The sequence below is a fragment of the Dicentrarchus labrax genome, unplaced genomic scaffold (assembly GCF_905237075.1).
Source record: "Dicentrarchus labrax unplaced genomic scaffold, dlabrax2021, whole genome shotgun sequence".
Lineage (NCBI taxonomy): Eukaryota > Metazoa > Chordata > Actinopteri > Moronidae > Dicentrarchus > Dicentrarchus labrax.
This window is the reverse complement of record NW_026136722.1, coordinates 8,916,333-8,932,771: the sequence shown is the minus strand read 5'-3', so window position 1 is coordinate 8,932,771 and position 16,439 is coordinate 8,916,333. Positions and strand designations below refer to the sequence as shown.

General features: G+C 41.6%; 1 protein-coding gene across 1 annotated transcript in view; it reads left to right on the top strand.

Moving 5' to 3' along the window:
* The window catches only part of crebbpb (CREB binding protein b), a 38,580-nt gene that overhangs the window by 3,598 nt on the left and 18,543 nt on the right, over window positions 1-16,439 (top strand). The window contains 6 exon segments of the mRNA XM_051387549.1: window positions 8,175-8,779; window positions 12,161-12,325; window positions 13,840-14,092; window positions 14,875-14,988; window positions 15,820-16,059; window positions 16,174-16,273. Of these exon segments, the coding sequence (XP_051243509.1) occupies window positions 8,175-8,779; window positions 12,161-12,325; window positions 13,840-14,092; window positions 14,875-14,988; window positions 15,820-16,059; window positions 16,174-16,273 (1,477 nt within the window).

Genomic DNA, 16,439 nt, shown 5'->3' with positions numbered 1-16,439 from the left:
GTGCAGGAAAAAAACACTACGTTTACACACTAAGACACTGCAAGCTCCTTGCACAGAAACGCTAAGTGAACTTTGTGTTGCTTTCTAGCAAGCCATTGCAGCTAACCCGTATCTGCTCGTCGGTGTGTTTGTTCACCTCATCGTCTGCTGGGATGGAAGCCGCTGCGTATCCTCCCCATGCCAAAGCGGGGGCAGACAGCATGGTGTTGTTTACAGGCCGACAGTTAAAAGGAGAGAAAAACACTCTAGTTGATGGTGGATTGTTGTCAGAGCTGGTCTGTAGCACAGAGACAGTAAGAAGTCTCACTCTGCCACTGTTTCCCAGTACCATAAACACCCGCCACACAGTCATTCCCTCCTTCTTTGGATTAAACTAGACATATTGCTGCCATACTGTTTGTTATTGTGTGTTACTTGACAGTTGTTTATATTTTTTATATACACCAATGCTCCTTAAACAGCTTCCTCTTTTTGTAGTGAGTAATTGTGTAATGTATTTTCTTTTGGTTAAAATGATTTTTTAAAAAGCCGTGTTGACAAAAGTATCATTCAGGAACCAGTATCGAAGTTTATGTATCAATAACAATAACTAGCTCTGCTGACACCAGAGAATGGTTCCCATTTTTACTGAATCGGTTATGAAAATAGTTCTGTCAAAATAATATTCATGGCATTGGGCACCACTTTCACTATGTTTAAAAGCTTTGTAGTGAAATAGTGTTTGTAACATTACACTTCTTGGCACATTGGGTATTTTTGTGCAGTTGCTGGCATCAAGCATTGATAAAGGATGGATTGGCTCATTTCAGTGAAGTCCGCTTTGGGACTGCACCACTGCACTCTTGTCTTCTACAGAGTACATAAAGATTGGTGCAGTCGCTCAATTTAAATTGCAGTGGAGATCGGAAACTGCTGTCCATTTACAATCAACTGAGAGACCTTTTTTTTTCTGTCCGTCTTGTCTTCTGTGGGTGGCTGTCCGGCTGGTCATCTAGCCAACCGAAGCCTGGGTTGCACTCCCAAACGGACACCCCAGCCGCGTAGTAGTTCTGTTTATTACCTTATGGAGTCCGCTTGTAGGACGCATTCCACACATGCTCAGTAGATTGGCGTCTACGTGAAGAGATGCCCTCGTAGCGTGGTGGCCGTGGGACAGTCTGCGTGGTCACAACAGATTGCACGTTCACGGAAGTCTCCACAGAGCCTATGTGCACATCTTCAAATACAGATATAGATATCGTGGATATAGAAAGTGTGATTCTGGCAGTCTAGTGGTGGGCTGTATGACCACATTTTTGTGTTGAGTATCTTGTATCATATTTTTCTAATCGCAGTTTCGCAGAATATCACAATACATACACATACATTTTTTTTTGCATGACTGGGCCCTTAAATATGTTTATATTGGATTATTCTACTGTCAAGAGTACAGAGAATATCCTGTTAAAACTGAAGGCTTTGATTTGACAGTTTTTATAGTGAAAAAATATATGCTCCTTCAATACATTACAAAACTAAATATTTCAAAATTCAAGTATTCAAAGAGAGATTTCTCCAATATTCTGTGGCACAAACAAATTGTCACTATTTATATGTGCCTTTTTGTGTTTTGTCCTGTTAAACAGAGTTAGTTGGGCGTTATTAACTGTTGTGTCATTAAATTATAACAACAAATTCTAATAAGCTATTCACATCATATGGGCCATATACCGGTTCATGCGGTATATCGCCCACCACTAAATCAGCCCAACACTGCGACTCCTCCCCCACTGCTGCCAGAATCCCTTCATGTCTCCGTTGACACACACATAAACATGTATTCAGTAAGACATTGCCCAGTGTCTCTTGTAGACCTGCTCTCTTTGAAGTCCTGGATGCAGCTCTGGGTCTTAAGTACACTGAGATGATTTTAAGTGCCTGGCTGCAGATGGGAGGATTGGCACAGTGACTTGAGAAAGCCCTAATTCTGAGAAAATTCAGAGGCAGATTTGTGAGGAATCTGTAGCTTGCGGCCTTGCTCCTGTACCTTTTTTTTTATTTTATTTTTTTTTTCCTTGTGATCACTTAAATTTACTTGATTTGAATTTGAAGTGTCCTCAATGGGTGTAAATTGGTGAATCATTTTAGAACTCAATTCAATACGGGTAATTTCTTTTTATTTCAAAGAGGACAATTTCAACCACATAAATTCAAAAAGATAGTAAAATGTTTTAGCGCAATAAATTCAGTGGCATATAAATTTAAACGTTAGGTACCAGTATTCAGTCATTTCAAAGATTCAATTCATTATGGCAATTGTTTGCTTCCATAGATGCATTGTAATGCAGTATTATCACAATATGCTCTAATGGGTTTAGCCCACTGAGTCACATTTATTATTGGTAAAGCCTTTCCATTATTGGTTGTCTGACAGATAGCAAAGGCGTCTCCCTTTGCCACATCCAGCCCACTGCACACTGAGCTGTCGCTCACAGCCACAGATTAGCAGCCTGTCTTTGATGTTTATGTTAATGTGTGACAGTTTTTTATGGTGCTCTAGTCATGTGTCAGTATGGGTTTGTTCCTCTGGCTACAGGCCAGGGTCAGGCTTGTTTTCATTTGTGTTACTGAGTTGGTGTGTGAGCGCTGAAGGTGAGAAATAGACAGTCACTCTCCCACCCTAGTGTTCACCTAGCTGGGTTTCCTCTTCCTCTGGTCCATGTACCTGATCACCCAAACCCCTGGGTGAGCATTATTCAGCCATGTTAGCATTAGCATGTGTTTTAAATACAGTCAAGTGTTAAAATATTGTACCAGCGTGGTGGAGCAGGGGCAGACGGCACTCTGGAACTGCTGGCTAATGTTCCAGCTGAGGTGGAACTGATTTGAAATGAGGAGAACGGAGGGTGGCACTGGATGCCAACCCAAAACAGTTCTGCCCTGCAGCCCTCTTTACTTCTACCCTGTTCCTCCCTCCGCTCGTAACCTTCGTATCTCACACATCCACAAGATGCTCATATCCCCTGGAACAAGACTGTGAGCTGTTTCATTCATTCCAATTTTTTCATCCTCTCAGATTATGTAGCCTTTCCCAATCTTTTTTCTCAATGGCTGTGGGTTACATAAACTCTGTGTAGCAAATGACTGCAGCCCCAGCTTTACAAGTGTAGTGTGCCACTAATTTTACACATCTTGAAGCCATCACAGCTTTTCTTATAAACTGCCATATTAAAGGTTTTACAAATGTACTGCAAGTCAAATATGTGGAAAACAGCCCAGCACTGTGTTTCCTCAGTTTTTAAATGAGGCATTATATTTTCTTTGTTTTCGTAACCAGACCTGCTTTTTGAACCTCATAAAAACACTTTTTAAAATAAAACAAAAGTTGTGAAAACAAATACATTTTACACCAAGTTTTTAAGACGTCCTCAGTCGAAGCAAAACGTCTTCTTTCTCCCCTTTCTCCGGGGTTGACATGCAGCCAAACTTTGCGTTACAGCCATCATCTTGTAAGGAGTAGGAGGACACTGTCCTGGGCCCTTTTCTTCAAATGTGGCTTGACTAATCCAGGCTAACATAATGTTATCAGGCTAAGATGATCCTGTTTATTCTCATCAAGCTTATTTAGTTCAGAGAGAGGCTGTGATAGCAACATGGGGAGGGAGTGGGATGTCATTCTCTGCTCAGGACACCATGGCCATGTTTAGATCTGGGGTTAATCCTTATTGATACTGATACCAATTTTGAGACTGCTTAACGATCAGAGTCTTCATTGATACTTTTCTATTATTTGGTGGAAAGACAAGACAATGAATTCTTAACAGAACTGGTTTTTGATTTTATTGCCTACTTGCAGTTATCAGGCAATTCAATTGAAATCAGACATTAGACAGTCAAATGTTTGGTTTGATTTAAATGGCATAGAGCTGAAGCTATTAATTAAATTAGTAATCAAGTATTTATGGATTATTCCCTCAATGAATTGGGTAATCGGATAAGAAAAACACTTTGCTTTATTAAAGCAATAGTAGAAGTAGAGCAATAATAAATATATAATAGAGAACATCTTTCACAATAGTTTCCTCTAGGATTTTTTTCCAGCAGCAGAGAAAAGGCTTCTGTTTTACCCCCACTGTACTGATAGTGGAGTATTTATCAGTGTTGTATTAGTACTTTTACTTCAGTAAAGGATCTGATCCTTCCTCCACCCACAGCCTAACTGCACAGCCAAGCCGAGGTGGGCTTGTGGGTCACCTTTGCCAGTTTGTTGTAGGAAGTGACTCTTTCCCGATGTGAAGATAGTAACATTATTTTAGTCAGCTATGTTGAACTAGGCTACTGCTTTATATTCACCTTTTACCCAAGTAACACTACACACTGTTTCAAAATCCACTGCTCACAAACATAAAAATCCACAACTTTGTTGAACCATAATGACAATTTAAATTGCATTACAACAGCAGTATTTAACTTTTAATAATAATGGGAAGTTGTGAAAAATGTCCAGTAGTCTGATGCAACAGGCTTACCATCAGCACCTAATGAGATGGGTGATGCTACTGCATTGATGATGTTAAGGCTTTGATGTCTGGTTGAATAGACGTCAGGCGGAGATCGCATACAACACCTAATGTGTTCCTGTACTTGGAACAAAATGGTGGATGTAGGGATGGCTGAAAACAAAGGAGAAAGTCTTAAAGGCAGTCCAACAAAAGTGAAACAGAAACTGTATAATAAAGAACGTGAGCTTCTTCAGATATGATTCACATGGCCACTGGAAATGAGGAAGGTTTTTTCTCAAAGCAAAGACACTTGTATAATGTACGATCTTTTCAATACATGCATTTAATAAAGGCAGTGAGTGAGTTGTTTTCTCATACTGGCCATGGGCCGACTTTGTACTTGTTTTTTAAGTTGTTCTCATAAAAGATAATGACAGGCGTTTCCTTAGCAGCAGTGAGATGAATACCTGTATCAATACTTTTTTTCTGTGATGAATCAAACTTCCTCAGGCAACTTTACCTCTCTAGCATATACTACTGAAAGTTAAAAGTGGTGCACTAACTACTTTCCCCATGTTTAGCCTGGTTTCAATACGTCCCTTTAGCACTTCCATGATTGCATAGTGACTTTGCGTCGAGCATCTTGCTCTTTCCATCTCCATCCCATCCCATTTCTCTCTGACTTTGGTAAGGCACCAACAGCTTGCTGCACAGCCTGTTATTATCTCCCAGACTGAAGAGTCTAATTGAAGATTTTCATGTGGCTGCTGAAAAGCTTTGGGTGAATTACAGCCGGCAGCAGCAATGTGCTCTTCAGGTGAGAATAGTGTGACTCAAGTGTTGGGATTCTCTGGTTAGTGGATGCTTCCGTTGTCTCTGTGTTCATGTGATTTCTTACTACGGGATATGCTCATCATATCCTTGTTGTATAATGAGAAACTTCAACTGATACTCTCAGCCTTGTGAAAAGACTCACCATGCTGAAGGCAATTTGTCTCCTTCAGCTGGCTTTTTGGTTCCACTGTATCTTCTCCATCTTAAATTTGTGTGGTCTCAGTCTTGTTGAATATGCCTTGGGTAAGGAACAGGTGCTTGCTCTCAACTGTACACTATCAGTGTCTCTTGCTGCAACTCTGAGACTTGTTGCTTTAATCGTACGCACTAAAAGCAAAGGAATTCCAATTTGATTTTAATTAGATTTTTTAATCGATAAACGGGTTGGATTTCTTTCCAATCTTAATAACCCAGGTAACCGGAGACACTGAGCTAGGTATGTGTGGGTGTGTGCTAGTAAAAAATCTTTATTGGCTGACATACACGAGCCCACTCACACTTGCGCGTCAAGGACCTTAGCATAGACGTGTGATTTGGACTGTAACCTTCATTAATATTCTGTGTGTGTTTAGTCGTCTTGTTTGTTTTTTCTGCGCAGCCACAAGAGTGCTATCAGTTACAGAGCTTTTCCTCTGCACCTTTTCTCTTGTTGAACTGCTGGAGTGTACATGCACATGCACATTAGTACTAACAAGCAAACTGTTGAGTTATGCTGTTACAGTGTTTTCTAATGCAAACTGAAAAGTCATATTGTGTTCCTCTACACACAATTTTAGTTTAAAAAAAAAATACATATCTTACAGGTCCATACTAGTACTAATACTATGAGTCATATTGACCAGTGCACAGTGTGCACTGCAGACCAGAGAGCTGAATTGTCAGTGGAGTTCTGATTTCACTTCCTGAGTGGGTAGGCCTGCGCTAAGCCTAAGGCTGAGGTCAAGGTTAGTTTTGGAAAGATGGAGAAAAAGTTGGTTTTGAGCCCCTGTACTCAACGCTCATTCATCCTGCTGTAAACATATGCTTGACTTTGCTATAGAATAGAATTATACATTACCTTTCTTTGTATTGGTATCAGCATTATATATCGGCCCTGCTCTCTAGTTATACCTAGAAACCAATATCTGCCGACTACTAATTAATTGTAACATTTACCTTGGTAATGGAAAACGCAAATCGTATCTTTTTAAATACACCAGTGTATGGTCACAGTGGACGTCTTAATTACTCTGAAGGGAAGTTAGTAGTTAGAAACTTGTTAGGTTAGAACATATATTATACTTATTATTTCTACCTTTGTATGGTGATCAGGCTTGGTTTAGTTTGAATATAACAACTGGTTAGATTAGGGCTAAACAAAACAATGTCTGGGTCTAGCGTTTGTTTTGAGCACTCGACTGTACAGCTTTTATAGCTTTTATAGTTTCTACTTTTAATACCCACACCCATCCATGCAACAGAAGAAGCTCCTTGTTTGTCTTGGCTGGTTGGAGTCCTTCTTGTGTTTAGAATTACACTGTTGTGTTGTTTGTGTTGCGTTTATGCAAATTTCCTGTCTGCATAAGTGCGGAAGAACACAAAGTGCTGTCAAAATGACGAAAAGATATCGTAGCAACGGCCCATATTTCCCATTAATTAATGTGTTTGTTGAGAACATGTTGGTTTATGTTGGTAACTGACGATATATCGTAATATGAAATGATGGACGTTTTTTTGTTGTCAAACAATATACACCGATCAGCCATAATATTATGAGCACTGACAGGTAAAGTGAATAACACTGATTATCTTGTTATCATGGCAACTGTCAGTGGGTGGGATATATTACGCAGCAAGTGAACATTTTGTCCTCAAAGTTGTTGTGTTAGAAGCAGGAAAAATGGGCAAGTGTAAGGATTTGAGTGACTTTGACAAGGGCCAAATTGTAATGTCTGGATGACATCTCCAAAACTGCAGCTCTTGTGGGGTGTTCCCGGCCTGCAGAGGTCAAAAGTGGTCCGAGGAAGAAAAAGTGGTGAACCGGCAACAGGGTCATTGATGCACAGGGGGGAGTGAAGGCTGGTCCGTGTGGTCCGATCCAACAGATGAGCTACTGTAGCTCAAACTGCTGAAAAAGTTAATGCTGGGTCTGATAGAAAGATGTCAGAATATGTCTCTGGTTAAAGGTATATTTGTGTGAATGTGAGAAATCTCTATACTACTGTTGATGTCCAGCATGATGATCATACGGCGGGGGAACCGTGTCCCAAAAGCTGTCTACGTAATTACGCAAGATTGGTAACCATGGTAATATGTCAGCTTGCGAGTGAGTTCTCACTGATCGATCACAAAATGAAAAGCAGCTATAACATAAGTTGTACCAGTCTACTACTCTGCCAAGCACCCTACGCATTGTGTGTACCTACCTGATACTCAATAAAAAAAGCGAGTGAAAAAAATGGAATTGCCTTGAATCCTTAAAATTTTGAATCGACCAAAAAAAAAGGGATTTGAAATCAACAATAAAGGCAACGAATTCCACTTATTACTGATTGTTGGTCCTTTCTCCCTGTAGCCTAATCTTAAAGAACAGGAAAGTGAACGTATCACTGGATGTTCTCTGCAACATGTCCCTCACTGTGCAGAAGGGCAATTTTATGTAACAATTGTTCTATATATCTTTAAGCCCAGTGTTGGCTCAAGTCTGAGTAATTGCTACTGCATGGAATTACTTTAATAATCAATTAATCAGACCCTAATGATAACAGAACAAACCTTCTTACAGATACCTCAGTTTCTCTGTGGTTGGGGGTTAGCAGCTGTTGGTTGAAGGGGGTGAGTCAGTGATGATGGCTTATTCTTATTTCTCTTTCTTTTTAGATCTTGTGTCTCTGTTTGACCTGGAAAACGACCTTCCAGATGAGCTCATCCCCAATGGAGACTTGGGAATGGGAATGTCCTCTAACGGTGGTCCAGGTGGAGGGGGTCCTGGTCTCAACTCCATCGTCCCTGATGCAGCTGCCAAACACAAGCAGCTGTCTGAGCTCCTGCGACCAGGAAGCTCCTCGATATTAGGAGGTGGCCCCCAACAGGGAGGCATGGTGGGAAGCCAGCTAGGTGCTGTGCTTGGTAAAAGTCCACTGGGGCAGGGCTCTACCAATCACCAGTCTCCCCAGGCCCAGAAAGGAGGTTCTGCTGGACAAGGCAATGGAAGCACAGGCATGGGCTTCAACCAGGCCATGATGAACAGTGGGCAGGGTCATGGGGTCATGGGCCAGGCAGGACAAGTGATGAATGGGGCTCTGGGACCGGCGGGCCGGGGGAGACCTGGCATGCAGTACCAGGGCCAGGGCATGCAGGGTGCACAAGTGGGTACTGGACCGGGTGTTGGAGGCAGTGTGCTAGCAGAGACACTCACACAAGGAGGGCCACAGTTGGGTGCACACAACACGTTGAATGCTCAGCAAGCTGGAAACATGAATAAGGTGAGGTTCTAAATTCAAAGTTACTCAGCATGGAAGATCATAATAATCTGTTGAGCAAGTAAAGTATTAACTACTGTACATCATTTATATCAAATGTTCACATGTCCAGATTTATCAAATTGTCACTTGTCACACAGATATAAACAGCCTCAATTACTTTTTAGTCAAAATTGGATTTCAGCATAGAGTTAAACTGCTTGGACTTAACACATATACATGTCATTTTCCTGGTGTGTTCAGTCAGTTTTCTCTCCTCACAACACTCTTGCAGACAAATAATGAAGCAATGTTGAAGCAATATTAAAAAAAACATATTTTTTGTTGATAGATGCAACATTAGTCCTTCAGCATTTGTCCTTCCAATATTTCAAACCAGCTTTTTAAATATTCCCACCAGTCTGTTTTTATGTAGGATGTTAAAGAACCAAAGTATTGCCTCACCACCCTATTTTTATCCTATCTGTCAATAGCAGTACTTTGTTTGAAACTTTCGTCGTTGTTACATTATTTGCCAACGCTTGAAGTTTCCTCTGGAGGAAAGCGTGTTATCTCCATCTTTCTGACTTTTTACACAAAATCAATAGCATGTGGTGAGTTTAGCCCTATTGCAGGGCTTTCCAAAAGGATATGGAGTAGCCAGTTAGGGGGGTCTGGGGATGATTTTGGAAAGCTCTGAGTGCCTCTTTGTGCGTGTTTTTTTAATTTTTAATTTTTAGGAAACCGTACGAGTGGTCATAAATTGTTTTGATTCAGCAATGTACCTTTTGACAGTATTTCAGAGTCTCATTTTGATCCTATCTTTTTATCCAGATTAATATATGAAATGTGGTGTATCTGTTGCCTAACCCTATTGCTGGCTTGTCATCGGTTATGTCCCCCACACCATGTATTGATTTGTTCATCTTCCTGGGTCTGCTGGACGAAGCAGACTTAAGGGGGTTCTCAAGTGCATCAATCTCTGAAACGACAAATGCCTTTGCATCACATTGAGACGCTGGGGTTGTGTTTGAAAGGCGATGAAGAAAGAGGAAGACACAGATTTGAACCTGGCTGTGAGTAGTGCGTATGTGTTGGTCTGTGGTTGGAAGATACGACGACAGACACACGTCATATTTACCTTGTGTAGCTGCCATCAGAGACACATGCTGCGTTGGAAATGACGTGTTGGCTTTTTTGTTCAGAGCACAAGTCTAGCTGGCTACACTATTACTTTGAAAGAGAGAACGTGTACGTTAATGCACAAATGACACAACACATTAATTTGGCTTCAGTATGACAAGGTTTGACAGCCCAGTTTTTCCCACCCAGTTTTTCCCACCTTCTTTCAGTATTCCAATGTAGTTGTTCTACATCTAAAATAGTAAAGAAAAAAGGAGACCAAATTGGAACAAGAAAAAGAGATTTGCAGGTATAGCAGGTAAATTGCTGAGCTACCCGATCCTCTGCTTGAGCTGTTGTTAGCTTGGAGGCAACAGTTTCTCATTATTAGTTTTGATTATTAATTTCGACTATATTTTGTCTTTGCTTATATTGGCCAAGAAAGTACTAGGGGTGTGCAAGGAGTGATGTAAATAACGGTGTTTGTTTTTGACTATAGCCTGAAGAAGACTGATGGCTTCACAGTTGATGATAGTTGCTGTTTTGTTTAAGAATAAAGCACTTTGTATGGGGAAAAATGAAAGGATTTATTGTACACGTAACAATACTTCTTTTAGTGTTGCAAATGATTTGTGTTATAAAAAACGTTTATTACTTTATGAACCTCATAGTACCAACAACAAAAAAATATATAATGCAGCCGGCACTGCATGTGTTTGACAGATCAGCCATCATACAGTATAATCAGATCAGGCTATGAATCAGACCGTGTCTAAAGTAGAGTAGAGGAAGTTTAACCACACTGTATGAACAAAAAACATTGCTTTACTATTATTGTAAAAATGCTTAAATCTCGTCCCAGCCTTTTGTTTGACAATCAGCAAAATAATACATTAAAGGTTATCATCTGAGGGATGAGGATAGGGGTTGAAGTGATACTTCATAATATGACAGGCAACCTGCTAAATCCATATGATCATTTTGGTTGTGTTCAGACATTCAACAGTGCTGTATCAGTGGACAGTGGGGAACCTGACACTCAGGGATCCACAATTGAAACAGAGAAGTTACCTTAGGATCAGACATTGATAAAGGCGACCCTTTTTGATCCTTCGATGTCAGATCCTCCTGTCATCGTGAGAGAGAGTTCACCAAGCATGGGATTAGGCAACTTTTCCAGCATTTAACTCTTTATTTTCTAGTGTTTGCCCTTTTCTCTCTCTCTCTCTCTCTCTCTCTCTCTCTCTCTCTCTCTCTCTCTGGGCCTTTGGCCTTTGATAATGAAGCTGTAAATCATGTTTAGAGGGGCCAGTTTGTGTGTGTGTGTGTGTGTGTGTGTGTGTGTGTGTGTTGTTGGGGTGGGGGAGGCTGTGTAGAGATGGAACAGAGGAGGGGAAACACTGGAGGCTTCCTGTGCGACGGTACTGTCCTCTGGCCTGGCGACACTCCTCCGTAGTAAGCGCAGATCATCAAGTGAGAGACCCCATGTGGGAGAGGAGGACGAGGCCGTGCTCATGTGTGAATGAGAGGGAGGCAGCAGGCAAGCATCTGTGTGTTTCCGTGCAGCGGAGGGGGAGGGGCAGGCAGCAGCGCAGTGCTCTGCTCAGTTGTTGAGCAAGCTGGTCTTTCTGCGTGTCTCCTCCCGTTTCCCTCTCTCTCTCTGCTGGGCTGGGCTTGCTCTGTGTGCCTGTTTACTACTAGCAGTAGGGAGAACCTCTGTGAAGCAAAGTAGGCTGCCGCTTTGGCCACCATAGAGAAAGGCAGGCAGAGGCAGCATACAGACGCATGCTGAGGGCCAATCCGATAGATAGGAATGATTGACTTCTGAGGACCTAACAAGAAAACTATTCCCTTTCTGAGTAATATAATGGAATTAAAATTAGGCATTTCTACACATTTTGTAGCGACAATTTCTGTTTCTTTTAGTATATAAGTTTGAAGAGATGTTGGAGCTAGCACTGAGTGGACATTTTTGACAGCAGTCCCTTAATTTGTTGTTTACACATGAACACAAGGCACAAGATAATCTCGATGAAGGCATGGTGGATGAAAACATTTGGAGAATAAAACATAGTGTGTGATCATAAAGTTGTGCAACATAAACTTTGCTGTGTGCTAAAGCTCACAATGATCTCCACCTTGCTGTGTTTGCATTCTCAAAGTTAGAAACTCTTCCATATGCATTCACAAAAAGACAGAGGTAAAAAAGGCTGATCTACTGTGATGGTATGCTGCATGATATGCGCATTTCTGATCACCCTCTGTCCTGATTGTCCACTGTAGATGGGGATGTCGGGAGCATTTGGCCAGCAGTATGGTCAGGCTGGGGTGCAGCAGATGGGGGCAGCGGGGGTCAACACCCAACAACTCCAGAACAAGACAGCCCTTTCCAACAACCTGCCCCAATTCCCTGCTGAGCTGAAGGGAGCTGGGAGTGTGCCAAACATGGTGAGTGCCATTCGGATCTTAAAGAAAAAGGCGGTAGCTCACCGGGTAGAGTGTGTACCATGTGTCAAGACTCAGTCATTGCTGCAGTGGCCAGGGTTCGAATTCGGCTCGAGGCCATTTGCTACGTGTCATACCTTCTCTCCCCTGCCTTTCCTGTCTCTCCCTACAGTCCTGTCAATAAAGTGAAATGCCAGAAAATGGTGGATATGTCTGTCCCAGACCCTTTTTGTTTTATGTTAGGTAGGGTAAAACACATTGTATATTATTTTGTATCCACATTAGATAGGAACCAAACCATAAATGTGCACAGGGGCTTTGCAACTGTAATTTAATTGTTGCTATACAATACACACGCAATCTCTGCATTTGCAACCAAGCAACATACAGTTTAAATAGATTGCCACCTGCTTGCGGTATAAATAGTTGCTAAATACAGTCATAATTTTGAATTTAATTTGTCCTCCTTACAAATTTATTGGTTTCTATGGTTTTTGATCAAACTTTGTCTACACCAGTAGCGTAATGAAAGCAGTAGCCACAGCTGCAGGTCCCTATCAGTGTCTATACTGGATCTATTCATCTGCAGTACTGCCGTGTGCTCCCAATTACTCAATACTAAGTGTATCTGTTTCGTCAGATCTGTATGAGAGGAGAAAAAACGTGACTGAGGCACATGTTGGTGGTGTTGACGGAGTGTAAGCCTAGATCTTAACGTGGTAATTTTCATCCTGAGAGAGATTAAAAGAAATTGCCACCTAACTAAAATGACCTGAGAAGAAATACTGTAACATAATTAAGTTTTCCAGATAAAAACATACACAGCAATATTGAAATAGTACAGTAATTTCTTCATGCACCTGACTTTCAAAGAGTTAAACAATGTTTGATCATCTATTACTGTTGCCATATTAATACTACAAATGGGCTTATTTATAAGAACAACAAATACCCTGTACGGTTGCTGTAGCAACATAAGTGCCTGTGTATACATTCATACCGTTTGATTCTGACCAATAATCAGATTAAGCAAGCCATGTTTATAGGTGTTTCTTATAGGACCGGTTGTTTCATTAATATAGATTGCATTATTGTGTACATGCAAATGTAGTAGATAGTAGCATGTCAACACATCGTCTGAATACAGCTTGTCTGATAACATGATTCTTTCCATGCACAAAGTAGAAGAGCTCAGTGCTATGCAAATCTGTTTGAGGAACAGGAAATGGACGTAATCGAGGGAGGAAATGTCAGTCCCTCGATTTTTGAGAAAGAAGTTAGATCTTTTTTTTTTAGATTTTCCTAGTTTACTTGTTCCATTCTCAGAGCTTTCCTTCACGTTTTCTTTTAATTCGTGAGTTTTAACTTCCTTTATCTTATCACCTCTTTCTTCTCTTGTACCGTATTCCACATCTCTAAGCCCCTGTTTCTACTTAAAACCTGAAAGTCTAAAAACATAGAAAGTCTGATATTTGGATCTTTTCCTAACCTGCCTGTGTATTGGCACTCTCTTGTAGTCCCAGATGCAGCAGCAGGTAGCCTCGGTGGGCATGGTCCCTGGGGCTGGTGGTGTGTCAGCAGGCCCGACGGCCGACCCTGAGAAGCGCAAACTCATTCAGCAGCAGCTGGTCCTGTTGCTCCACGCACATAAGTGCCAGCGGCGGGAGCAGGCCAACGGTGAGGTGAGGGCCTGCACTCTGCCCCACTGCCGCACCATGAAGAACGTCCTCAACCACATGACCCACTGCCAGGCTGGCAAGTCCTGCCAGGGTGAGTGAAAGTAATGTGTTTTTAGAGTGCTCCTTGACTCGCTTTCAGCTCTTCATACAACCACTTGCCAATATTGTCCTTAGTAAAATTGCTTATTGATCTATATGTGGCTGGTGACCAGTTAAGGAAGTTTCATGAAATTTGCATCCCTATATAACACTAAACAATCAAATTGCATTGTTGTTGACCTACCAGACAGATTGGAAGCAGTCAGCTCTTGTCAGCTCTTGTGTTTTATTGCTTAAATAGAGCCACTCTACCCCCCCTGACCCGCTAAGCCCCAAGCGCCCCAGTGACTGACAACATCAGGAAACATTAATTTAATATTTTTGAAACGGGTGTCATAATAATTGTACTTCCATTTCCTTGTCTACCCTGGCAGCAAGCAACTTCCCTCTGACAGTTGTAAGTAGCAAGGAGGTCACCCTAGGTTGATGAACTTTGAACTCTGATATTTATACTTTTTATATGCTTTAAGTAAATTCAAGGATGCATTTATGGTTTTACAACATGTACAATTGCTTTTATATAGCTATTTGCACATTGTACTGTAGCAGTTGAGGCTTTTTTTTTTGACTGTGCTATAGCTTAACTTGACATGGTGCTGGGTGTGATCACTTTATCTAGCCATTTTATACAGTATCTTTCTTCCCTCAGTCAACACTTGTTTTACTTTAATGTAGCAGTGTCTGAATTCGGTGTGTTGTCATAGTCAGATACTACTGAATTACTTATCACCATTCCTCAATTTATATCTTTGTTTCCGTTTTATTTTTCCCCAGTGGCTCACTGTGCATCATCCAGACAGATCATCTCCCACTGGAAGAACTGTACACGGCACGACTGTCCGGTCTGCCTGCCTTTGAAGAATGCTAGTGACAAGAGGAACCAGCAACGTGAGTAACTTTATCAGCTCCCCTTCTCTCTTATGCATATACAAATGCATATAAAACACATATGGGTTAAGTTAGAAATTAATAGAGAACAACCTTGTGGATGCTTAAAAATGTCTATGGTTGTGGTCATTTTGAAAAAAAATTAAAAAAAGTAAATCTTTGATACATTTTTAAGCTGTTCAGTAAGGCTGTTGTCGCTTAGTGGCGAGCCTCCAGTCAGTGTGTGTGTGTGTGTGTGTGTGTGTGTGTGTGTGTGATATGAAGTGGTGCCACCTGCAGGTCGTTTCTCTGCCACAGCTCTGTGCTGGCTCGCTGGCTGCAAGAGCTTCAACAGCGAGAGGATTCCTCTAGAAAGGCTGGGCCTGTAATGTGACACCCAGGGGAGGGGCTCCGTGGCTCTGCTATTAGTGGGGGCAGGGTCTTGGGACAGCTAGCTCTCTGATTGGTTAAAATGCCCTCTGACAGATTTAAATCCCCCACAGAGGCAGCGTGCTCCCTGTCAGCAATCAACACAGCAGGGAGCAGCGCAGGGATTTTAGATGGAGGTCTGCTCAAGAACATGTTCTTTTGCACAAAGATTGAGAATTTTTTCTACATAGACATTTTTGACATTTATTGATGCTTCATTCAAAAAAAATTATTACTAATTTACTAATGTTAATTATTTGTGTTTTGTGACTTAAATTTATATATGTTTTGATGTTTAGCAAATAAAAAGCATACAGAAACACTAGAAGCAACAGCTACTTCTAAATTATTACAGGGTATTAATTAAATACTTAATATAATATTGCCAAACCATTTATTTATTTCCTCCTCTTCTCGCTCCAGCCATGCTAGGTTCCCCTGGGGCTGGCCTGCAGAATGCCATCAGTACGGTGGGGCCTGGCCAGCCCAGTGCCACAGCCATCAACAGCGCTGCCACTCACATCGACCCAAGCTCCATGCAGAGGGCCTATGCTGCCCTTGGCCTGCCGTATGGGAACCAGCCCCCTACACCGGTCCAGGGCTCCACTCAGCAAACCCCCCAGGGCCCCCAGCACCAGCAGCTGCGAAATATAAACCCACTAGGTACGGAATAGATGAGACTTTTAGCGGATCATGTAGAAGTGGTAACAATTCTATAAATCTGTTGCTAAGCCTTTTCCTTGTTCACTCTTGTAAATGACTATGTGTGTTTATCAGGCACTAATCAGATGAGCCAGATGGCAGGAGGGATGGGTGTCCCCTCTTCAGACCAGACTGGCATGCACTCCGACTCCTCTCTACCATCCACACTCAACAAGTGAGCATTCTCATTCTTAATACATCACACAAAAACGTGGCCTTTGCTGCGAAGGCTCCCACTGTTTTAAAAGAAATGTATACTTCTACAATCACTGTCATCTTGAGATTGATGACACAATCTTATGTCTTGCAGCTGCCATTTAATTCATAGACTAATTCATAGT